The 27,508-nt window shown below is 33.8% G+C and overlaps 1 protein-coding gene and 1 pseudogene across 1 annotated transcript in view; both read left to right on the top strand.

Moving 5' to 3' along the window:
* LOC129071659 (cyclic nucleotide-binding domain-containing protein 1-like) overlaps positions 1 to 9,032 on the top strand; it is a 28,178-nt pseudogene extending 19,146 nt beyond the window's left edge.
* MDGA2 (MAM domain containing glycosylphosphatidylinositol anchor 2) overlaps positions 1 to 27,508 on the top strand; it is an 873,596-nt gene that overhangs the window by 611,439 nt on the left and 234,649 nt on the right. The window contains exon 7 of the mRNA XM_054592473.1: positions 9,937 to 10,266. Within this exon, the coding sequence (XP_054448448.1) occupies positions 9,937 to 10,266 (330 nt within the window). The remainder of the gene's footprint in view (positions 1 to 9,936; positions 10,267 to 27,508) is intronic.

The raw sequence follows: 27,508 nt of genomic DNA, 5'->3' as shown, positions 1-27,508 counted from the left end.
TGTTGACCATTCTTAACATCTTTATTATTTTGTGAATCAATATAGAAATAACAATTGTTTTGTGGAACTTTCAACAGGCTTTGGCTACATTTAATGGAAGTAGTTACATGTTAAGCTCTTGGAGGGAAATGTATACTATTTTGTTATAGATACTTATAAGAGCTAATATTTCAAGTGTTATGATCAAGATAAAAAATCTTTGAGGGCCTTTTAAAATAAAAAAAAGATATGCTGTGGCCACTTTTCAGCATATTCTTTAATAACTCAATAATCCTTCTGGATGAGCTAATGGTCAGCTTCATTCCCTTTGGGCTCTTTTTTTCTAAGGGATAGATAGATAACAGTTTTCTAAGACAATGGTTTTCAAACTTCAGGGTATGTCAAAATCATCCTGTGGACTTGTTAATATGCATATGGCCGGGTTCTCCTCCAACAATTGTAGATTTAGTGTGAGGTGGTACGCAAGAACTTTCATTTTTCACAGATTCCTAGGTTATGCTGTTGTTGGTCCAGGGTTCACACTTGGAAAACTACTGCTCTAAACTATAAATGTCATAGTTTTAATTTCAAATAATAGATATAACTTTAATTGATTACTGACCCTATCATCTAATCATTTCCTTTAAGAATGAGTTCAGATCAACTTTTCCAAAACAAAAGTCATTATTTCTTCAAATGTGTCTTAACACTGAATTGACTTATATCCAGCCGCTCTCTAAGCAATGTGATCAGTTGATTTTAACATGGGATATATTGTGGAACCATTTGTTTTTCTTAAAGTACTCAGGATTTTTTTTACTTTTTAAAGTAGTATTTTCACTGGATGTTGGTATGATGTAGACATCTGTCTCTTGTCCCTGTTCACAGGTATTTTTCTCTCCAACTCTTAACAGAGCTTGGGTTCTGCTCTGGCTTTTCTTCTAAGTGTATACAATTCTTACTTCTATATAAGTTAACCCTTAAAATATATACAGTGGTACCTCAGTACTCATCATTAATTTGTTCTGGAATTCGTCGCAAGTGCCAATACTAATGACTACCGAATGGTGAAGCATTTTCTCTTGTGGGGTAGAGTCATGACTCATGCAAATTCTATCAAGTGCAACAAGTCCTGAGCAATTGCTGAGTGCTGAAACATTTTTTTCTCATCAAAAATGTGATGAGTACAGAGTTTGACGAGTTCTGAAGCTGATAAGTACTGAGGTATTCCTGTATTTCCATATAACCCTGAACATATAGCACACACCACCACCACCAGGACCCCTAGTAACAGCCTCCTTGGGTCATTCTCATAGCATATAAACTATATTTTCCTCTCCTGCTTAATAATTACTAAGACACTATCTTTGATTTATCTTGGAATTGAGATTGAACACCTGTGCAGTTGAACCATACTCCTTTGGTTCCTATATAAAATTACTGTAATTAAGTCACTTTGAGGGACAGATAAACAACTAGTCTTATGAATTACATTGTTATGATCACCAAAGAAATGTGTGTCTCATTTATGCAATCAGAAAATAAATTTCACTCAGATCTTTGAACCAGGCATAGTTATTTTGTTTTGTTTGAGGGGTTGGGGTATTTTTAACTCACAGATACTGTAACATTAGTTTTCTTTTTGCCTTTGTTTCTTTAAAAATAAGAGTTATTTTATGGTCAACTACCAATTATGCAAGATATAAAAACATTTCTGTATCAGCATCATTTTGACCTTCTCTTATTCGCTTATTTACCACAATTTCTCATTAAAAAAGAGGAAAAGCTACAGTATGTATTTCTAAAACTTGCATTAAGGACTCCTAGAGCAAGGTAAGATGTATTTTTTAAAACAGAAATGTTACAATTACTTTATAACATATTGAAATTATTTAGTTTTAGACTCAGTCTTTTCACACCTAATTTTAGCAGTCCTGACATCATTTGGGTAACCCATGAATCCAGGTCATTTTCCTGTGGTCTGTTATCAGAAACTCTAGACCTATAGGACATTAAAGATTAAATAGGGCTTACCACTTTGGAGAAAGCATATCTTTATAAATAGATTAAATTAACCTGTTCAACTCAAATACACTTGTACTCATGTGACATTTCATCTTTGAGCAACATAATACTGTGTTTGTGTTGTGTGCTGTAACCATAAGCATCATATTCTTTGGTGTTTGAAACTTGGTAGCAGTGAATTTCCTAGATTGATCCTACTTTTGCCTATTTTGACTAATGCATAATACTAAATTTCATGGTGTGAAAGAAAAATTGCAGCAGATATTTTACAGAACAATAAGGAAGACTCTATTCAAGCCTTGCAATAGGGGTCAAGCTTATTGCAATACAAGAGAGCCATTAAATGCAATACCGCTGAATCATAGGCAGGAAGATTTTTAAATGTGGGGTGAGGTAATGGAAAAGTACTGGAAAATATTTGGGAGGACATTGGTCAATGTGATGAAGCCAACTGTGCTCGCTAAGTATTCTTTTCACTTTTCAAAGTTAGGCTCTTACCCTCTTACAGAGACTGGGAGGTGGATGCACCACCAGCTTCAATGATTGCTTAAGGGATGGCTCACATGTTCTTAAGAAAGACTTTTCTCAGGATATTCTAGCTTGTTTCAGAAGACTTACAGCTAAAAGGGGCAGAGAAAGCATCTACAATTGCTAGTTTTCTAAATGTAAATGCTGTCAGAGAATGGAGGTCAGGGGTGTAGAGTTAGGAAGAAACCTGTCTCACCTTGTGTCATGCTGAAGGGAATGTTTGGACAGTCTTGTCAATGGTATTGACTCTTCAGCTTCTCTCAAGGTAGTGTAAGATAGTGAAGATAATTCACATAAATTCCCAGTGAATACAGATATTTTTTCATGTGGCCACTTGATATATCTAGGCTTTTTTCTTTGTTTTTTAATGTTAAAATGAAAGAATATATTTAAATGATTTAACCATTATTTTAATTTAAATTGAAATGTGCATGGATCTGGTCACAATATTTTGTGTTTAAAGAAATAAACAAAAAGTTCTCATTTCCCCAAATATAGGCAACAAAACAGAAGGTAAAAGATGAAGGAAAAACCCCATGGTTAGCAATTATGGCAAAATAATTTATAAAAATCTTTCTTCTCAACAAATACTGACTGTACAACTGTTTGAATGATAGATTCCAAATGAACCAAGGAACTAGGCAATGTGTCATGACAACTGAGATGCAAATGAGCTAAATCAACTCATTTGTTTATTTTAAATATTATCTCATTTTTTACCAGTCATGAAAATCAATAGAAAAGAGATTTTTAAAAAGAAAGAAGAATCTGTAATATAAAGTGGTATGAAATGCAAAATGTTAAGTGATATAAAAATGGAGAAGAACTGGAAATACCATTGTGTTCATTGGTTAAGAGGTCATTGCTAACCTTTGAGAATTCAATGATGGAACAGTACTAGTAAAAAACCACTCTATAAACTGTCCAAATGAATGAGTTTATGATACAACAGGGAAGGCAACTGGCATTTCCCTATTTTTTAAGACATACTACAAATAGTTTGAAGGTTTATTGGGGTTAAGAAAAATGTTCTAAGTTTAGATGTGACCAAAACAATTTTTTTTTACTCTGAGAGTAAATAGGATGTGGAAGAGAAAATATTTAAATTTTAGGATAAAGTAGATAACCAAAAGAACACAGAGCATCAGGATACAGTGAGAGAGGTTGACAGATGGGCAGAATCACTTTGGAAAGGAGAAAAGCTACAGATTTTGAGATAGAAGATAAGGAAAGCAAAAAAAAGTAAAGAGATTTTAAGTTTCAGTTAGTCCCATTATTTTCACTGCTACATGATCAATTCTATAAATATTAAGGAAATGCTATTTTCAAAAGGACCTCAAAAGAACCGTATTTATCACAGGCCTGTCTTAGGGCAGGTCATGTTATAGCTATTTCTAGGTCTTTAAAAACTAATAAAGAAATATAATTTACCCTGGACACATTCTCATTTCTCATAGTGAATGGTATTATTATATTAGATAGAAAAGGTGAGCTTAAAATACCTACCAATTTTAATATCAAAGGGCCAGCAAGTTGTACTGATTAATATTCTTCTATTTAAATAATTGGTGCTAAGACATTGTACCATGTCAAATACCATATACATAGTAGCCACATTATGAAAATGCTTGCTCTTACTTATGACATTAGACACTTTAATAATTTATAAGCAATATATTTTCTCATTATTTAATATAGGGCTGAAATGATAATAATGGCAAAATAATAATGATGATAATATTATTTTACTTGACTCTTTTCTCAAGGAAGGACTTACACAAAAAGCAAAATTTTTTCCCATTTAAAAGAGCCTTTCTTTAATTTCAACCAAAATACTTATCTATGATTATTCTGCTAAGCAAGTATGTTTAAGACAATTAAAATTCAATCATACCTTGCTTAAACAATTTGAATGAATAATTGCAGTGATTAGCTTTGAGTAAATTCACAAATGAATAGAGCCTTCGTACTTCATAATTAAATAGAACCCCAATTTCTTTTCAGCATCTAGTTCTGCATTCAGATTATCAGGGTGCTAATTTAAACTACTTTTAGGAAATGGGTTTAATGATTTTTTTTATTAACAAACTTTCATTCAGACTATAGGTTGGCAATTGAAGTTGTAAGATAAAAGGAAATGAGTATGATAAACCTAGTAGTATATGTATAAGGGAAAAAAAAAGACCTCTCTACTCCTATCCATTTTCTAGAAGCTTTACTACTTTAAGTGCTTTTTTATAACAACATAAGGTATAAATAAACATTATTATTTCTTCAAGGAACTGTTAAATTGTCTTACTAGCCTTTACCAATAATTGCAAATGCAGTGCCTTTCTTTTTGATGTTATGTGCATATTTCAAAATGTGCATTTCTAAGAGAGGAACAAACTCATAAATTAAATTTTACACAATGCTGATTGGTTGGGAAAGGAAAGAGCCACACTGTCCTTAGTGCAGATGAATTTTTCAGAGGGCTCTGAAATATAAGTTCAGTATGTTATTAGATGCATTTAACTTAAATAGAAAAATATTTCCCCTGTTAATTCATATTTTTATAGCTGTATTTGGTCAGTTGTTTTGTGATGTACATGTAGAAATGTCTAAAACATCAAAAATGGAATTCAATATTAAAATCTTTTCAATGATTCTCATCAACTGATATATTCTCTTAATCTACTGTATGGGACACTAGTCCAAAAATATGTTCTATAAATAAATGATTTTTGTTAAATATTATGAGGCTCTCTAGGAATATTGCAATGTGCATGTTAGCATGTTCAAAGCTCTTAAAGGTTCTGTCAAAAAGTGAACATGACTCATGTAGTCAGCCCCCAAATGTTCTTTGCTCTGCTTCCTTAAAACATGGCACTATTAACCTTTTTCTGAAACAGGTTTTGACAAGTACTGTTTCAGATAACTCTGCTTAGAGACCAGTTTTCTTCCTTCTTCCATGTTTCCTCAGAGGTGATCATCAGCTGAGCTGTAAAGCACATATGCAGCCCTTCGGCATGAAATTCGGTCTCCTTCACAAAGCAGGACAGAGGAACAGTTATGTGACACATTTGACAGCAGATGTGCCTGACATATCATATCACTAGGGCACATAACTACTTAGTCAGTAGATGTAATGGAATGAAATATCTTGAGTTTTTTGCTGCACAAAATCCTCTTCTTCACATATATCCCTATGTTAATACTTTGTTCATTCAAGTATTATTCTGCTCCCAGAACAAAACCCCTGAATCCTAGGGGACATCAAAACTCTTTGTTCTCTATGCTCTTTCCCACCATGGATCTCGGCAAACCCTACCTGCATCTTTGTAGTAGTCTTGCTTTTATACACAAGTTTCATTCTATTCACATGACACCTCTGTAAATCTTAAGAGTAGAGGGACTTCAGTAATTGCAATTTAGAATGTCCTCAAGAGTAACCTGTCTAAAGTGAATGTGGGCCAAGTTTGCATTCAGTTTCTCATTATTAAAAAACAGGGACTATGTGTTATATTACAATGTTTTCTAAACTAATTATCCAGAGCAGAGGCTCAACGTGATGCCAATTCTTTACACGCGCTGCCAGACTAAACAAGTGCCTTTTGAGGTTTATCCATCACAATTTATGATACATTAAGCTAAATCTAATGTTCTCTCAGGCCAGTGTTAGGGGATTTTCAATATTCAGACTAAGAAATTGCATTTGAGTAAAGGGATTTCTCCTCTCTTTTTTTCCATAGGATTTCTTTAGTTCTGTAGTCTTGTTATATAGTATTGGACCTTTGTTATACCCTGGTAGTAATCGCAGATTGATTTTTAAGCATTTGAAATCTTAACTGGTAGGAGGAAATGACTTTAAATTAACATTGCATGAACTACTATAAATTGTTCACTGAGAAAGAGAGTGTTTAATTATAAATGAAGGAACCTGCTTCTCAGTTGATTAACTATATTAAACACTTTATATTTTCAAATCTCTACACTACTGCTAATAAGCTATTTCTCACAATAGGTCTCAGAGGGAACCTAATACTATCACCTACTATTTTTTAATTGATGCACTTGACCCATAAAAATTAGATGGCCCATATTGGACTGCATAGAAATGAAAAACTACATTAGGTCTCAAGTTCTTAATGTACCTGTGCCTAGTTTACAGAGCTGTGCTCTTAGTTTTCTGAACAGCCAAAGTAAATTAGAAAATCAAATGAATTTGACTTCCTTCTGCTACCGTATATAACGCGCACGCACACACACACATACACACACACACACATTTTTTCTTAGAACATTTCTGTTCTGTATGTAAAACCAGACATTTTATTATGGAATAGCATAAAACAAAATGGGAGAGATGGTTCTCCAGTCAAATGAGCCACGCTACTTATTCTGAGATTCCTTCACTTTAGCTCACTTGTAAGACTCACTTGTCCCTCTTCCTTTTTAGAATGTGATTTGAAAGACTAATATTATTGATGTTGGCCAAGTTGTAAAATTGCCTGATACTGAGAATAACAATATTTGTGGCAATCAGTTCATTCTTAATAGCTCACTTGATTATATTGGTTTCCATCAAAATATAGTTATGTATCATATTTAATCTTATTTAGTAATTGGTTATTGGATTTATAATTTTTAACATTTTTACTTTGAATTTTAAAAGTTAATTTTCATGAGTAAAATGGTCCATAACACAAAATATAGAGATTAATTTAATTTTTTATCAGTGGTTTTGAATTGTTTAACAGTTTAAACCTAATTTGTCTAATGAGATTTCCCATTCTCTCAATGTTAGCATCACATTAATGTGTGACTATGCAGCAAAAAAGGAGAACTGCCTAGTAAATCAATGTTAATCACTGATATGTTAGGGATTTTTGTTGTGTCAGTATACAAAAACCAACACATGACTTTAGAATTAAACTCATTGTAAATGTGCTGCCATATAAAATTATTGTTAAATCAATATACATGTATTTCTAAACTTTAAAAATTGTGAATTGTTTATTTAAAATTTTTACTTAGGCTTATCATTTCTCTATAGGAACAGGATATGGAAAGTTCTTAACTAATGAAAGAAAATTCTCATTTAAATGTCATAATGCTAACCGAAGTAAATGCTCCTCATAATACTATTTTTTAGATCTATTTATAAAAGAAAATGATATTTTACATCCCATAGAACTACAGTTACATTTGAATAATATATACACAATATTATATACTAAATATAGTGGCCAGATATGGACATTTTTAGCACATTTTCCTTTCTACTAAAAGTCATATTTTAGTACCTTTTAAAATATAAGTATATGACTAAAGGTAATATTATGATATAAGTTCTCCTTATTCTATCCTAGAGACATGTACTGATGAAGCTATGGTTAGGAACAACTAAGGTTCATGCTCGTAAGTTGCAATTTATTGTGGGAAAATATAACAAAAATATGAAAATGTGCTTTAAATATTTGTCTTTGGTGTTTTCATTAAGATTGAAGATTTGTGCATTTTCTAAACAATATTTTGGAGGACTCTCTTCTGAGATTCAGACTCCTTCAAATTTATAAAACATTTCACAACTACATGATTGTTCTTAAGTATCGTAAGTGTTAGGACCATAACCTGTAAATACATAATTTACAATAGCTGAGGTCGGTGTTATGCCTATTCTGTTCATCTCATGTAATGAGGGTCTTGCCTAGTGTCTAATCCTGAACAGGAACCTAGAAATATTTCTTGAATAAAAAGAAATAAATGAACATTGTTTTTGATGATTATTTCTCCTCACTAAGATGCAAATAATAAAGCAGGTAAAATATTTGGGGCTCTAGAGTAAATGAAGTTAAAAGAAAAAAATTAAGATTTAAAAATGCATTAATCTCTAGTGCATTCTGACATAGTTTTATAGACTCCCATGGTCTTTCTAGGCCTTTATTGGACCAACTGAGGAAAATCAGGTTAAATTCAGGAACGCTTACTTAAAATGCAATTAGAAGGCCTCCAGTTATCTGCAAGTTCTCAGAATTCATATCATTTTTTATCATTGTCATTATATATTTAAGTTTAATGGTAAAAGAAAATGAATAATTTTATTCTGATAATTATGTTTCACTGCATATGCTTTATATCATCATATAGAGATGATGATGTTAAGAGAGGGAATTGGGTAGGGTGTTGGATAAGAGAAAAGTGTGTGCATAAGAGAATCACTGCCATAAAAAGGAGCAAACTCTGTTCCACAATAAGTCTCATGATGTAACTCAAAATTCAGAACTGGAACCCTTAAGAAGACAATAGACGCTCCCGCAGAGCCTCTGGTGGTTATCACTGGTGACCCAGGCTGTGAGAGCAGCAGCACTGACTTAGTTCCAGAAAGCACTGGTGTTAGGACACAGACAAAGAAGGCTTGCCAAGCCACCTGCCAGGAGGTCCTTCTGGCCAAATGCATGACAGAACCCTCCAAACAGTTTCAACAAGAAACATCTATGTATGGTGAAAGAGAGCAGTGACAGCAATGTTTTGAAAAACAAACTTTTTTTCTAACTCAGGTTATTTCAATATATGAAAATGCCTCATGATGTGAAGTGACTCAATTTTTACAAAACTAGTTTTGGTCAGCATGTAGATTTAACTTAGAAGAATTTTCTTTAAGATGACATTTGTGCGGTGTTTGAGCTGTTTAAGGACTGAGTGAATGGAGGGCAAAGAAGGGTGAATGGGGGACATCTCTAGTAGTATCAACATAAAAAAAGACTGACAACAACAAAGAAAGAAGTGCCATAATTAGGGAATGATATGCAAAAGGGCTTATTATTATAATAAACTGGGATTATTATAATATTTTAACTCTAATTTATAATGACTTTATGTAAACGGGTTATATTGTTTGTTCAAAATTCAATAGCAACAATGTTTAACTATTTAAAGTATTCTTTATCCCTGACTGTTGTGGGTCAGCGGATTGAGTGCCGACTTGTGAATCAAAAGGTCTCTGGTTTGATTCCTGGCAGGGCACATGCCTGCGTTGTGGGCCAGGTCCCCCTGGTGGGGGGCACGCACAAGGCAATCTCGGTTGATAGTTCTCTCTCTCTCTCCCTCCTTTCTTCTCTCTCTAAAAATAAATAAATAAAATCTTTAAAAAAATAAAATATTCTTTATATCACTGGAAAATATTATCTAACTAATAAAAACCAGTGTTCAGAGTCTCCAAATAACTGAAGTCTTTAGATTAATTCTGGATTACCCAGATGTGGTTTATTGATATTTCCACTACTTGGAAATAACCAAGAAACATAAATACTTTTACTTTATTTTGTTTTACACTATTTCAGCTCAGAGATGATTACCTAGAGTGAATGAATCCCTAACCTTATAAAAGTAACACTAACTACTTATTGAACTTTTATGTTTCAGCATTAAAAAAAGGACGATTTTGGATCACACCAGATCCTTATCACAAAGATGACAACATCCAGATTGGGCGTGAGGTGAAAATCTCTTGCCAAGTAGAAGCCGTTCCTTCTGAGGAGTTAACGTTCAGTTGGTTTAAAAATGGTCGTCCATTAAGAAGCTCTGAGCGGATGGTTATTACACAGACTGACCCGGATGTCTCTCCGGGAACGACAAACTTGGACATCATTGATTTAAAATTCACGGATTTTGGGACATACACATGTGTAGCATCTCTGAAGGGAGGAGGAATATCTGATATCAGTATTGATGTTAATATATCCAGCAGCACAGGTAAGCATATTTATGATGCAAAAGATGTTCCCATTGAAAATAATTTCCTTACACATAGCAGACAAAATAGTTTTCAGTAAACTTAAGAATATTCTTATTTTTTAAAAGTATACTAAAACCAAATTTTAACCTTCTGAATGCACAAGAAATACCATGTTGAGACATTGTTAGTTCTATTTTGATTTAAATTTACATGAAGTTTTACAGAAATAGTACAAATAAAATTAGTAGCATTGGCCTGAGAGATGTAGGCTTCCAGGTTAAATAGTACTCATTTGTTTGTTTTATTTTATTAACTAGAAACCCTTTTTACATCCTAAAATTACATTAATAAAGTTAAACAAGAAATATCTAAAGAGTTAAAGCAGCTTTTATAAATTTTAAACTAGCAGAAACTATTTAATCCTAATAAGAAAATATTGAGAGAAAATTTGAGTATTCAAATATAATATATAAGAAATGTATTTTTCACTAGCAAAAAACAATGATAAAGGTGTTAAACTTGTAATCAGGCCTGAGACTTTGAAGAACCTAATGATAGAATCTTTATACATTGAAAATGGTTAAATATAAAAATATACTGGAGTGAATTTCCTTCTTTTGGGATTGAAAATAAAAATGTTATCAGTTTTCTCCCAATTAAATGTACATCCAAATGTGAGGAAAATTAAAGAGCTTTTGTATGGGAAGTCACATTAGTTTAACTCTTACGATATTTTAGAGCCTTGTGATTTTATGAACAGCAGTCACTTTGTATCTGGAGAACCCCAAAGTAACTTTATTTGTTTTGCCCATTTGTTACCAGATTAAATTTTAAGATGTTTATATAATCTTAGCATCAATAATATGTATTGAAAATAGCACAGATGTAGTTAGCAGACATACTCTGTTTTGAGGAAATTTAAATAGTTAACTTTTTTTTTTCCAGTCAGAAAGCTTTTGACTCTTGTGTGTTAACTGATTGACCTGTGACTTTGTGTCTTCTCATGATTCCAAATTGCTACCCATTATTGCTAAGGGATATTCTCTTTTTATCAGCCACAATTAATGTCAAAGATCATCAGGGTGATGGAAAATATCCCTTTGGTAGATATCCTTTTCTATATAAACAAAGCAATAACTATTTTTTATTTAACATATATTTCAGAGTTGGTGCTAGCACTAGGAGGTAGGCTCAGTTTAGGCTATCTAATGGACAGTTGTGAATATGTTCATTCGGTCATCATTTTTATATATTCATTAAGTCAACAAATATCCACTAATTGCCTATGTTAATGTCTAGGTGACATCCACATATGGCATTTCCCATAAGAGTAGACTAACTTTGTAAGATCCAAGATTATTTGTCCTAATTAATGAGGGTCAGTTTTCCAAAACTGATCTATATTTAATAATAAGCATTGCTTTGTATGGTTGGTTGTTTGCCTTCTGTTGTTGCTTTTTCAGTACGAGAGACATCAGCCGAGCTCCTATCTAACCAGGCTTGTCCGATGGAAACACAGTTCACAGACAGTTAAACTTACACACAACAGAAAGCACAGAATGGAGAGAAGAAAGAAGCATTATATAGCCACTCACAAACATTCATTTCTAAATATAATAGTTATAGTGCCTATTTGAAACTGAGCATTGTAAATAACAAAGCAGAAAAGCTAAAGAGCAGTGATTCATGAAATTTTCAAAAATATTAAAAGGAAAATGACAAAAGATAATCATAAAAGCAGAAAATACTCAAGAAATCCTCCTTAGGAATAAAAGTTTACTTGTAACAATTAGAATTTCTTAACTGTTATCATTTTGTCTGGTTACCAAAGGAAACGATACTAGAGATGAAGTAGATATATGAAGTCCTGCTGCAAAACACTCCCCTTTGCTGTCTCCACCCACCACAGGCAGACTTAGTGATTGCCTGTCTCCTTTCTGGAGTGAAAGCTCCATGGAGTCGGGGACTTGGCCAGTACTGGTCATTGTAATCTCAGCATCTGGCACAATACGTGGCACTCAGCGGGTACTCAATAAATAATTATCAATTAAAGAGTTGAGCTCATTTATACACATAGTTTCCTGTTAGGTTTTCTTTCTTCTTCTATTCCCTCTGCAAGACAGGCAGTTGCTCTCTCTCATCCTGCTCTTGTAATTTCTGACTGATTTTAAGAAGTTATTCAATAGATCAGTTAATACTATGATTTAATGTGTTCTCACTCTCAGCAGCCAATCTGGCTCCATAAATAACGGTGTCCAGTGAAAATAAAAACTGGGTTCCTTGTTCAGAACTTGCTGACTTTCATGATGGCAACATGACAGCATTAAACCAAGCACGGGGTCCTTGAAGGAATATGTGCACAAGTGGCATGCTGATGGGGCTGGCCCGCAGGGGATTGTATTTTGATAGAGAGGCCTGGAGAAGAAGATGTTTAACCCAAAAGATGAGTCACTGAAGGGAATGGCATATTCTATTCTCATGCTGAAACTGGCTTTGGTGTTTCATTTTGCTTATATTAGAGTGGAATACTACAGTTTAGTATAAAGATCTGAGACTGCCTGATTCAACTGATGTCAATAAAAATTATTATCCCCACATAGCAGAAGACTACACTTAAAGTACCACTTAAATATGAAATATAGACACATTTCTGGAGATACAGTTTGGACAGTGAGAATGAACAAGCAATAGCGTCGAGAAAAATCTTGGACTATATTAATTCTATGGACCATATAGGAGTCAGAAGAAATTCCCACAAATTGGGTGAGCGAAGTCAAAGAGAAGGGTACTATTGTTGACATAAGTAAACATGTGAGGACCTCTTCAATTTTGACTGTTGCTGCTTATATTACTATTTTAGGAAATTTCAGATTGACCAAGTGGTCAGAGGTTTTATTGTGTGTTAAAAGTTTTCTTTATATTAAATGTAAGCTATTTTAAGGTGACATTTTAAACGTTACAAAATTTTTGTGAACACTTTCCATACAAAATTTTACATTGATTCCTAGTTGCTGCTGTGTTTTAAGAGAGAGATATGAAACTTACTAAGATGAGTATGAGATACCAGAAGGCGTTTCTGCCTAATACAGTGTAACAAACACTTTCTTAAATGACAGAGCCCCATCTCTAGATATGTTTTTGAGGACTTTTAAAATTTAAATATAAAATATACCAGGAAGGTAAGGTGTAGTTTACATAATTACTAGTACAGTTTAAATGACAATGATATCAGAAAATTTTTAAAGAAAAAACCTACATATATTTTGGAGTTTGCCTCATGCATTTGATTGAATAATTAAAAACTATGATATATGTGATGATAGATTGTCTTATTTTCACTTGAATTCAACAATGGAAACTTTTTCCTCCTAAGTCTGTAAACAGTTATGTTGTTTATTGTGAGCATCAATTGTCTTGTCATTTTAAGTTTATGTTTCTTGTTTTTTTTTTGTTGTGTTACAGTTCTGTATCTGGCTCTATGTCAATATGGTCACAAACTGACCTTGCCCTCAAGGAGCTTCTGATCTAAGTTGTCAAATTACTTTGTTGACAGATGACTTAGAAATAAGCCACAGCATATAGTAGGATGGAAGCCGTACTTAGAGTTCGGTCAGATTTTTGTAGGAATTGTGAGTGCTTCTGTCAATGTGGACACAGGAAAGTTTTGCAGAAAAATGTCATTCAAGTTAAATCCTGATAGAATTAGGACTACAATAGTGATGGTGGAGGGAGGGTACATTGGGCAAAATGCACAGGATGAAGAAGCTTTATGGAATATTTCATGACTCTTTATTTAAAAAGCACATGTGTAGTAATTATAAATTTATCAATTAAAAATGAAATATACTGGAATTTTAACTGCTACAATTCAATTTCATAAAATGAAAATTCTTCACATACTTGCTGAAACATGCATGACACTTTCAGTCTGACATTTAGGCAAACGTGAAAATCAGCCTTTTAAATACTGCCAATTGGTTGTTATTTGTTTACATAAATATAATTGTTATAGTAGATGGTTAATTTTCAGAAGGATTACTGAAAAATATTCCATTACTTCCTGCAGTTTTTTTTCATGTAAAGTCCTTGAGTGCTTGCTATCTTGTATGCATTCCTTTGTGTGACCTGACAAACTTGTAGGTTTACAGTAAACTCAGGAGCATCTGTGCTGTCTAAGGGACTGGAGGTTTGTGGAATTCCTGTGGTGAGACATCTGGTGGGCAGATATAGCATAGGACTCAATATTGATTTGATGATATTTTCTTACCTTGTTAGAGTATGCAAGCATTTTATATAGCAGAAAATTAAGCAAGATTTAGAGGATTAAACTAGAGGCATCAGCATAAGATAGGTGCATGGAGGTGACCAACTGAGAAAATTAGTTTGAAATTTTGGCTTTACTGCTGACTACCTGACTGGTCACCATAATTATGTGAGCAAATGTCTGTACACGTATTCACATCTGTGAAATAAAAGTTCTGGATAACACAGAGCTATGGTATACAACTAATGTGAATAGGTAATAAACAGGAGGGCAAAACACAAACAATTATATCCACATCACTGGATTTAATTCTTTGCACTTTTCTAATTAAGGAAGAATAGAAACTCATAAAATTCTGCTAGAACTGAAGTCTGTAGAATGATTATGGTGAATGATTGTTTTATGTTAGGGGAAGTCATAAATAAGGCTAACACATGTTAGACATGACAGTGCTTTGCTCATCGGAAGCTTCCATGCAGTAAAAGTTATGTAATTGGTTCCTGAGTAACTGGACACAGAAAAATTCATTTTCTTCCTTGTCTCCAAAATTGTGAGGTTAAATCCATGACCTCCAAATTAATGATGGAGAACAGGGGTCAGCAAGCTGTAAAGGGCCAGATAGTAAATATTTTCAGCTTTGCCGGCTATGTGGTTTCTGTCACAACTATTCTGCTATGCTACTATAGTAGGAGAGCTGCCACGGACAATAAAATTGAATGGACACGGCTATGTCCAATAAAACTTTAATTACTAAAACAGGTGGTGGGCCATATTTTGCCCGCAAGCCATAGTGTGCTGATCTCTAACCTAGACTTTTGAAACTGTATTAAGAAATAAAATAATGAAATAAAGATAAATCTGAACTCTATGGACTTACTGGGAAATTAATGAAAACCTACATATAACTGTTATTAGTCAACAGAGACAAGAGGGAAGGGGGGGGGCAGGGAAAGGGAAGGGAAGGGGAAAGTCAAGGAACATATAGCAAGGACTCATGGACAAAACCAAAGGGGAAGAGCTGAGGGAGGGAAGGTGGGAGGGGGCAAGGGAAAGAGGTGGGGGGAAGGCAGAGACAAATGTATTTAAAAAGTAAATAAATTAATTAAAAAAAAAACATCAATATGTTTTCTATACAAAGAGGCAAAAATCTCAGTTTTTCCTTATTCCTTGTTTATTTATGTATTTTATTGGACAATTGTCTGTGAGGGTGATCTAAATTCTAGAATTATGCTGCAAGGATTCTTGTGATCACTTCGCATTTGCTAAAGTCTCATTCCTAACGTATAAGATTTTCTGCTGCTATCTGTATTCTGTTTGAAAACTCTTTCATCTATCTTTTATCTCTCTTTCTACATGTAGGGGTGGGCAAAAGTAGGTTTACAGATACACAAATAAATAAAACAATAATAAATAATACAAGAATAAACTGTGTTTTGGATACTTACAACTGTAAATCTATTTTTCCCACCATATATATATAAAAGATATATGAAGTATATATAAAATAAATCTAAATATATAATATATATATAAACACACATGCACACACATTTTAAATCGATTGGCCGAGGAGAAAAAGAAATAAAACAACACAACTTTAAAAAACCGAGACATACTCTGAACTCGAGTCCCCTGATTATGGAGTCATTTTCCTCTTTCCTGGATGGCTGATTGGCTACTTTTCCTACTGGCCTCAGGCAGGAGTAGTTTATACAGATTGAATTGCCTCTAAGTGCTGAAACTTCTCTCTCAGTTGGGTTCTGTGCTTACTGATTGGAAGGGGTATTATATGTGTCATTGATATGGGCCAGGAAGAAACATAATGATTTTTGCAGAGTGTCAGCAGGGAGACCGTCACCCCTTTAAAGCAGTGAGTTCTCTCTTCTACAGCCTTTTCCACTTTCTGTTCATAGGCTTTTTTTTCCTTTTCTTTTTTTTTTTTTTTTAGCTATAGCTTTGGTACCTGAACAAAACGTGGCTGCCAGACAGCTTTACCATGGTCCTTAGTGCCTTCAATTGCTATTGTGCTTAGCAAATTTCCCAGAGAGACACTGAACTGCAAATACTGTTTCTATTGACCATGTTCGCAGAACATTCCTTAAGAATTATTGGACTATGCATACTTGTAAAGATATCTAATTCCTTTCATTTGTGCTTTCAGTAAAGGAGGGTATTAATGTGTGAGCCTGAGGGCAGGCATGGTTATATAAATTCATAGTCAGTTATATAAAAGTTTACCAGGAATATTTCATGCTTAATATTGCCTGTTTGAAAATAGGTTTTAGTCCTTAAATTAAATGATTCTATTTTAAAAATTTTTTAATAACATGCAATTATTTCTTCTGCTCACTTATGTTAGTCTCACAATGTTCAGTGGCTGATGAAGGATTTTTACAAAGGAGACATATAAACACAACTATCTGGAAATGTTGGGAGTGGCTAGGGGACTTGTCTGGAATCATTGTGTGTAGAGAAGTGATTTTTTTTTAATTCAGATTATTTCAACTAACAAAAGAAAATTAGTAGAAAGAGCAAGGTTTTCTTAAGTTGTTTATACTTAAGTTTGAGGAACTGTCAGTTGTGCATACCAAATATTATTGCTTGTATTACTATTATTGTTATCATTTAGCTTCAGGTGGCACTGATGGAGGGTGTAGTGTTTGGAGCTTGTTCTGTCCCTGTTGTCTTTGATATATCAACCATTCAAATAGTCAAAAATTTATGCCTAAATGTTTTAGGGTGAAGATACTTTCAGAAGGTTTACCAAGTGCCTATTAGAAAGTGTTAAATGACTAAGAGAACTTGCTAAGATTACACAAAATAAAGATGTGATGGATGAGATGGGAGCAGTTTACAAAACCTGAAATTTCTGAAGTTTTACGAAGATAGGAAATCCACAAGAAATAAACACAGTATTTACAGCTCACACTATTGATTTTTTTTGCCTTTTATTTGGAAATCTGACCTTTATTTCACAAGTTCTCAGCCCCAAAGAAAAGGTCCTTTGTGTAGGAAGATTGGGAGTTGGAAATTTAAATTTTAGAGTCAAGGTTAAATGACGATGCAAGTAAGAGTAATTCCAAGAGTTCTTATATAGCAAAGAGAAATTAGTGTAGCTCTCACCTCCAATCCTGGCATTATATGAAATATAATGTACAATCAATTCACAGAATGTATTTATTCAACCACCACTACATGGAAGGGGATATAGAAAGAAATAAAAAGGTATAGTACCTAATTCATAATGGATTTTATATCTCAGTTAGAGTACACTTGAGAAACTTTAATAACAGATAAAGTCTAGTATTTGCTCTATAAACTGTCAGAGTGATACAGAGCATATGGGGTGAAATTACTGAAACTGGTCAGCAAGTGTTCCACAGCACAAATGGCATCTGAGTAGGATTTAAAGTGAGGGTTCTATGGCATAGATCTTAGGAAGAAAATGAATGTAGTTACATCTCATTCACACAATCAAGAATGACCAAAGAATTTTATCAAGGGAGGAGTATGATCAGATTGGTATTTTAGAGGGCCTATGCACTGGCTGAATCTGCAGTTCCAAAACGAGGCAATTAGAGGAAGGATCGGGGAGAGAAAAAGGAAGTTTCCAAAGACATTCCAGAGTCTTCACAGTCCATCAACTAGGCAAAGAAAACTTTTCTTCTGTTTTCCCAACAGTATTGACTACTTTTGTTTGCATTGTCAGGAGATGTTCAGTGAGTCATTTAGAGATAATGAGAGAGAGAAGGCAAAAAAGTTTTATTAGAAAGTAATAATGCAATGGGGATAAGCAATACTTTACAGATATGTCAGGTGAGAAAAGATATAGAAGACTTACTGATAAGAAAATCAGGAGACTCACTCATGAACTTCACCTGAGAAATTAGTTCACCTCTTTGCATTTTAGATTTCTTATCTCTTCACTACAGCTTTGGAATATTTTTAAGGAAGAGTCTGTGGAAACAGAATGGAAAAAAAGCAACAAAATTTTTTAAAAGTCTTCAGATTAGAGTGTGTGTTTGAGGAGGAAGACTACTTGTTTTTTCAGCTGAAGAGATAGGAATCAGGTAAAGGTTGAGGCACTCTTACAACCTCTCCCATAGTGGGCAGCGAAGTCAGTGACCAATGCCTCCCTAACATCAAGCAGCTTAATGTGGTGTAGAACCCTGAGCTTGGGTCCAGGCCCAAATTTATGACTTAATGGCTTCAAGACCTTGGGTCTAGCTGGACCTCAGAACTTTTCATCTGTTGAATAAAGGGATTACCTGGGTAAATGGTTTCCAAATGCTATTCCAATGACAGCTAGAGATTTTTTTTTTTTTTTTTTTTTAATATTCTCCAAGGCCACAGAACTGCTGGGAAAGGAGGTAAATAATCACTTGAGAATATTTACCCTCTTGTTCCCCTTCCATATATCTAGGACTTCTACATCTTCTTCTTCTTTTTTAAATCTTTATTGTATTTTTCTTTTGCCCTTTAGTCCCCTAATACCCTCCTCCCCCCAGCAATCACCACCCTGAGTCCATGTCCCTGAGTCCTTTTTCCTTTTTGCTCAATCCCTTCACCCCCTAACGCCCCCACCCCCCCCAGTAGCTGTCATCCTGTTCTCCATCTGTGAGTCTGTCCCCATTTTAGGGCTTCTATGTAAAATTATATTTGGACAAAAGTTTCTGACTCAAATTCACATACATATACATGTGCACATAATATTAATGTACATAGTTGAAACCCATGTGCTTAGAAGAGTTCTTCAGTTCTTTCAAAATATGCTTGCTTTTATCATTCCAAAATGCTATACCTCTGTTGTTCAGAATATGGCAATGCCACATTATGAGTGAGAGATTTTGGGTTGTGAAAAAGGTTTGAGAAGACAAGTTGATTTGGCATTAGTCGTAGTTGAGGGCCTGTAACACATCCTTTTGTTTGGGTGACTAACTGGAAAATTGGGTTTGATGAACGGAGAAAGGTCAGAAGTAAAACATGGACTTCACAGGTATTATAACTGCATTAATTTGATGTGGATGAGCTTATTCAAGAAGAGAATATGAAACAAAGAAAAAAATATATCTAGAGAGATGGTGGGAAAAAGCAGAAACCATGAAGAAGATGAAAAAAAGAATGGTCAATGAAAATCAAGTAAAAAGAGCTCCTCAATTTCTGTGGAAAAAGGGGCTATCCAGTGGAAAACTGGATATTTATAGTGCCTATAGGGCCTTTAGTACCAATTCATCAGCATGAAGAAGCATGTGAAAGGTCTATCTGTCCCAGATACTTTAATATCGATGCATGGATTTTGATAACAGAAGCAAGGTCTTATTTACCTTCGTGTGAAAGGATTGTCAATTGAAGGAGGGAGGGAAGGAGGAAGGGTGGAAAAGAGAAAGAATAAAAAAAGAAAATAAGAGATTTACAGAAATAGCAACTACACTAATTTCTTTTCAAAAAGATTATTTCAGGAGCAAAAGGGAACATTTGAAGTGTTTTTCATTTACTTTGTCAGTAAGTGATGTTGTTTTGAGGTACAGAAATGATATAAATATTTTTAGCACTTATTTTGGGGGAGGGCATAAATGCAAAGATTGGCTGTATTAAATTAATTATCTATTTTCTATAATATTTCAATAAATATCCATGTTTTTATATTATTTATATATTATACTAAAATTTTCTCACATAAAATTGAATCTGTGTAATTATGGAAATGACATTGGAATTACAATTTTCCTCCATTTACCATCTTCAAATATCCAATGCTATTCTTCCCAAATATTAGAACAAAGGGTCAGCCTAATAAGCAATAATAGTGGTTTAACAGAGGTTAATTAGCTATTTATTGTCTAGTTTCTGTGTCACATGTTGAGGATTTTCTTCACTTGGCAAAGTTAAACACTTTTTAAAATTCCCAAATTAAATTAAGAACAGGTCAATAAGAAATAGGAAAGGGTATCATATTTTTGCTCCTTATACCCTTCGTTCTTTAGATGACTGAATGTATATTTTCTAATCTAATGGTAAATGAATGTTATTAGTTCTATAATTTGCATTTAAAATTATAATAAGTAGCAATAGTTTGCTAGAGTTAAAGACTCATAACAAATATATTCATTAAAATGAAGGATCAATGTCCCCAATGAAATTTATAGTTAAGAATGAACTATAAATTAGGATATATTGTTTAACACTCTAATACCAGAATTTACTCTATATCTTTCTACTGGAGGAGAAGATAGAGGTGTGGGAAGTGCTGTTACATTTACTACTTATGTAATTATGATAACACTTTAGATTTTGGTGTTCCCAGGTGACATTACCAATTTACCATCATTAGTTGAGGAACACAAATAATTAGAAGTAGCCATGAAGACTAGATACATACATTAACATTTTGAACACCATTTTGCTCTATGTAATAGCCAAAGCTCAAGTCCTAGGTGTTGTGACATTAAATAGAATGATTATTATCGGGATTTAACCTGTTTGTAATATCTAAATTTAATCTTACAGTTTGGAATGTCTTGAAGCTATTTCTTTTAAAATATTCATTTTAAAACTACTGTTATTGCAAAATCTTAACATTAAAAAGGCCTCATTAATTTTCATAGACTTAATTTTTCATTCTTCATTGTGGAATATCATGAGGTTAAGAAGGAGATTAAATAAATTTAGAAAATTATTACGTTTGGGGTTTTGGCAGCACAATTTGGGATATTTATGAATTCTCAATATCTAGTTTTAAATAAAAGTTTATGGGCAATTCTTCAAATTTCTACTTTATAAAGAATTTTAAAATGATTTATAAATGTCTCAGTTATGGGCAAGTATTGAGGACACATATGGATTACCTAGTACCTTTCATTTTCTAGAAAGGGGAGTAGGGCCCAAAAGCTTAGATACTGGTTTATTTCCTATAATCACACCCTGACTTAAGCTTAGAATCTCAGATTTCAAATCAAATATAAGAGTTTGCAGCATGCTATAAAATGCTGTATCGTCTTACATTAAATGGATATGTCCCTTTATTATCTCAGGTGATTCTGATATTCAGTTACACCCTCTGACAAGGTCCTTGCAGTTAAAAAAAAAAATCCCTACAAGCAGGTGTTAAAATATTCTTAAAAGGATTCATGTAACATTCTATTTGAATCTTGTGTCCACATTCTCTTTTGATGGCAGGAACAACACTCTCTTCTACTCCAAGAACAACACTTCAAAGAATTTTAGGACATTAGGTCTCACCTGCCAGTCACATATCCAACTCACAAAAGTGGGGCAAACCTTTACCTTAATCTAATGAAGACACACAGCTTGAACAGTGTTCATTTCACCAAAGAAAACCACTTTCAATGTTATCCTAGGTTAAAAATCCTCGAGTGCAGCTCAATATAACAACACTTGTCTTGTCCTGGCTTCCTAAGCAGAGTGGACCCAAGGTTTGGGTCTTTAAAATGCTACCTAACCACATTTGAGGGATGTGCTCCTGAGTTGCATAATTTAAATATTAATAGTAACCCTAGAGCATACATTAAAACTTACAACACACAAATGTAGGTTACGTGTTTCCAATCCCTGGGCCACGGACCAGTAGTGGTCTGTGGCCTCTTAGGAACTGGGCCTGAGGGAAGCTCACCTGAGGGAAGCTCACCTGAGGTCTGCCTCCTGTCCCCCTCCCTCCTCAGACTCACTTCCCAGTCCCCCTCCCCCACCACCTGTGAAACCAGACTCTGGTGCCAAAATGGTCGGGGACTGTTGATGTAGATGACATTGTCTATGGTGTAGTACTTAAACAAAAACAAGAACAACAAAAAACTCTTACACAATGCACAGTGTAGATTTATGGATTATTATATTCTAGTTGCCTACCTAAACTCTTTACGAGTACTTCACTGAGTCCTGAGAACACTATTTGAAGTAGGTACTTTTGTGATTATACCTATTTTACAGATGAGAGACTTGAGGTTTAGAAAGCATAAGTAACTTACCTAGGCCTCCCTTTTTCTAAACAATGAAGCAGTGTTGAACGTAGATCAATTCTGGCTGCAGGATCCAGGTTCTTCATATAAAACACAACTTCTCAATGGAATGAGCACAAGTAATGAGGTATCAGGCTTCAGAGATACACTGTGAGAAATGTGATGTTGATGAGTGAAGCCACCTCAGAAACCACAGATCATAAACCACAGGTCTTTCTTCTTATCTCACTGACTAAGGGATTGGGGTCTGGGAAGTTCTCTCGGGTAAAAGTCAACCTAAGCAACAGCTTAAGATCAGGTATGAAAACTTTAGAAAATGGACATGACAATGATTTGCAGGGAAAGTGAAGAACTGGGAATGCCAGACTTCTCTCAAGTACATTACAGGTAAATAAATAGCCGTTTCCCGAATTTTGAAGATGTTCTACCAGTAAAAAATGACTAGGTTAAAAAGTTGTGAAATGGGAAGCATATCATTGCACTTTTAGAAAAGGTTCTGTGCACAATATGAAATAGACTGGTAATTAAATATGTGAATTTTTTCACATATAAAATGACAAGCAGTTCAAATGTCTGCATCTAAGATGCACTTAATATGAATTACAGTCACTATTAATGAAACATCCCTCACTTTTTACCAAGTCTGTGTAAATTATACTTGTAAACAAAATATATTTAGTTGACATTTAAACAGAAATACACATATCCTTGCTTAGGAATAAAATGTAATATAAAACCATATTAATAAAATAGTACCAAGCTCTATCTACAGTCACATATTAATTCAGAATGGGTTATGTATCATTCCAATCAATGGCATTATATCAGTTTTTACATGGTCTTAAAATTAGGCCCATATTTTTATTGTAACATTCTATGCCTCTACAGTCTGGCAGAACAAATTATAAAATACAGTCACACATTAGTAGAATATTTATTAATGAAGTCTTCGTGTGTTAGAAGAAAACCCTTTTCCTATCTTGACATTCTTACTAAGTAATCTGTTAATTAAACCACATTTACTCTAAAGAACATGTGCCCTTGATCTGTTGATGGAACACTGTGTTCACTAGTTGCTTCGTTTTGCTCTAGTCAAAACATGAAAGAGCCAGCTTCATTTTATGTCAAAATGTTTATGAAAATGGCAGTGGTGTCTGTTTCCACAGGATAAGGTGCATTCAGTGATAGACAATCAGTGGTGCAATTAGGGAATTTGTAAACCACAAGCATTGTCCAGTGTGATCATTTATAGGAGGCCTAACAATGTCACATGGATTCTACAAGGAGACAAATGGCCTTTTTATTATAGAAGTAAATTGATTTTTCTAGCCATTCTGCATTGAAGAGTTTACCACTGTGACCACAGTTGCTCCAGGAAATAAAATAAATTGTGGATTTCTTTAAAGCATTTTTCTTTTGCTCTGCTGTCATAATGCATTTGATATATAATTTATAGATTAGCCTCCTTTTCATTTAGAATTCCTTCATCCACAGGAAAGCAATCACATAATTAACGTGATCAGACAGCTCCTTTTAACTTACTGATCCCTGGTTTTCATGGTTATACTCTGACCTTTGAGAAAATGGATAGCACTGACATTTGTCATCATAAATGAGAAATGCCCAAACCTACTACTTCATAGAAATAGAATAAGAGCTGGGATATCTGTATTATGTGCCATTGTATGATAATAGCTAAATATACCAATCAAATTATTATATCTAATGGCAGAAATCTGCAGCCTCTTTCCTTGGATGGCATTGGGGGATGCCCCTGACTATTCATATTTAAAAAGTTCATTCCTCTCCTTTCCAAAATATTGTCATCTTCAAATAGTTTCCTCATCTGAAATGTATACGTGTCTCAAAGACAACAGAAAAATGGCAATGAGATTTATTTGTATTTCTAAGTATATATTTCTATATTATTTATAAAATATTTATTTGATCTATATGTACCCATGCTCAGTGCTTGAGACATCATAGATATGAAAAAAACCCAAAAATTTTGCGCTCAAAGTAGAAATATATGCATAACAGAAACATATAGTTATTGATATACTAATAAAAAGCATTAAGAAAACATAATCAGTAATAAATGCTTAAGTACACGCTAGACCTTGTGCTCAAGGCTTTATGTATATTATACTGTTAACCCTAAAAATCCTGAGGTAGTGACGATTATGCTCACTTTACCAGGAGTAGACTGAAAAAGATACAGGTTCAACCTTTTCCCAAGGTCATGCAGCCAGTAGGTGGTGGAGCCAGGATCTGAATTTAGGCTGCCAGACCTGAGCCTTGCTCTTTTCAAGTATATTAGACAACTCAAAATATTTTATAATTAACAGGACATTCTAATGTGCATTATACCATTTTATCATTAAATTCTCATTTTTTTTAAATTACTGACAGATGAGAAAACATTAAAATAAACCAAAATAACATAGCTGGTTAGTGGGTTGGACCCTAAGTCCAAGTCAAGCTTCTAATCTTACACATTTTTCAAACTCTTCATATCTATTTTTAAAGGCCGTTGATTTAACAATAATTATGAGCAGTTACTAAGAATTCTCCCTATTTATCACTTTTCATAAAGCAAAGTATATTATTTGAAGGTAATAAATGCCTTAATTTATCTCTCTTGTCCTCAATTTCAAGATTTCAATATTTGCCTATTGAAAGAACTCAGAAATGTGTGTTAAAATGAATTTGTATTAGTTGTAGCATAGGACATAAGTTTTCATCATACACTGCCCCTTCTGTCACTCTCAGAGTGTTTGCTTGTCATTTAAAGGATAGAGCATTTAAAACACATATAACTGTATCTGGATCAACCATGGCACCATTTGTTTAGAGTAGGTAAGGACACAAATATTTTAAAGAATATAACAACTACACGAGGTTGGGGATCTCTGACCTAACTTTTAAGCTATGGGACTACTTCTTGCCTATAATTTTTAGCTTATATAATATGTTGAGAAAGCAGTATTCAGATTTTAAAGTTAAAATTCTTAATCAATTGCTTATACACAGATAACTATTTTGTTCTGACTTTACTCTGCATTATTTAAAAACATGTACCAAACATAAAATGGAAGTTGATTAGCAGTCAAGTCCAAGAATTGGTCCCCAGAAGCTGTTATAGATTATCTCTTCACCAAATGACCTACTAACAAGGTAGTAATTAAATAACTTACCATCTTATTTAATGTTTTATCTCTTATAATACCTTCTTTATTTAGTACAGAGTAAAAACAAGTGATTGTTTTGCAGTCTGTATTACTTCCAACAATCTCAGTCTAGTCTAGATTCCTGGCTCGCTAAATTTTAATGTAATTGGAGTCATTAACAAGCAGAACTACCTTGCTCCTCTTTTTTCTTTTTTAATTTAATAGTTTAAAAAAAGAAAGTTTCCACATGTAAGATGTATATACTTAATCACTGACCATCATTCATTTATGCATTTCAGAGGATAGGACACATATACAATAAGTCAGGGAAGGGAGGTTAAAAACAGGAAAAAAAAAACTATGCTTTCATGTTTTTTTTCCGAAGAGGATATTAGAAATTCTCTTGTTGATACAGATTTATTTTAATGATTCTAGGAAACATCTTATTATAAGCTTAAGTTATAAAACTAAATTATGTGAAGATCATAATAATTCAAGATATATACTTGAAAAGTAAACTTAACCAAATGCTGCACAAGCAACCTTAGCCTAAGGTGCCATTCACTTATCTGCATATGAGACAGCGAGTTCAGACCTGTGTGTATTTACAACTGGCTTTGTAGCTTGTGCAACAGGGAACATAGGAATGCCACTCAGAGAATGATTTTCTGTTTTGTTTCTTCATCTTACACTTTGTGTTTTGTTGAATCCCTCAGAGACTATTCTTGTGCCATAGCAACACCTGCTGGGAGAGGGAAGTTGGAGCAGCCACAACTGCTGCCGCCAAACCTGTTTTCCTGATTGAATGAATGGCACTGCGTGTCCTCCATCTTCTAATACTAACCCTACACAGTTGCTGCACCCCAGGGTTCTGCCTCTCCCCATATGTTTCAAATAACTAACAGTACCATTGTAATGAGATTTTCCACAACTCTTTAAAAAATTAAGCATTGCGTATGTGTGTACGTGCATGCACATACATTTCCCTCTAGAACTTCCCAAATTCAAATGCCATGGTATTTTTAACCTCATGTTTAAAATGTGCTTTCTTTCTGCTGTATTGATAGATTTGTAATGCACTGTCAATGTTGTTTCATTAGCATCTCCTTATTTATTATAAGTGAATAAGTTTTTTAAAAAGTGTCAGTGCAAAAAAAGGGAGTTTTTTATTTACACAGTCCGAGAAGAGATATATTTATGCTTGTTTATGTCATGGACAAAACCATTAGGCTTATCATCTTGTGTGAAGACGTGTTTTAAAATAAGTTCTTGCTTCCTATACAATTTACCCAAAGGACTGTAAGTAATATTGGGTTGGCCAAAACGTTTGTTTGTTTTTTTCTGTAAGATAGCTCTAGTACTGCGTAGTTGTCTTTAACTTCATTCAAAACAATTTTGTTAGATTATATTGTGACAACTCTCATATCAGTGTGCACTTACATCAAAATTGGTGAATTTCTGTATAGCCATTTATTATTGGAGATGGAAGAAAATATATAACATTTTAGCATATCATGCTTTATTATTTCAAGAAAGGTAAAAATGCAACTGAAACACAAAAGAAGACTTGTGCAGTGTACGGAGAAGGTGCTGTGACTGATTGAATGTGTCAAAAGTGGTTGGCAAAGTTTTGTGCTGGTGATTTCTCCGTGGACGATGCTCCATGATCAAGTAGACCAGTTGAAGTTGATAGCGATCAAATCTAGACATTAATTGAGAACAGTCAACATTATAACATGCAGGATATAGCTGACATACTCAAAATATCCAGATCAAAAAAGTTGCTGGTGAAAATGAGTAATGTGTCTTTTATATTATGAAAAACACTAAATGAACTTTTGATCCAATCCAA

The sequence above is a fragment of the Pteronotus mesoamericanus genome, unplaced genomic scaffold, assembly GCF_021234165.1.
Source record: "Pteronotus mesoamericanus isolate MK-2021 breed Mesoamerican mustached bat unplaced genomic scaffold, CSHL_Meso_final contig_100, whole genome shotgun sequence".
In the NCBI taxonomy this organism is placed as follows: Eukaryota; Metazoa; Chordata; class Mammalia; order Chiroptera; family Mormoopidae; genus Pteronotus; species Pteronotus mesoamericanus.
The sequence above is the reverse complement of the archived record's forward strand: the minus strand, read 5'-3'. Positions and strand labels throughout refer to the sequence as shown.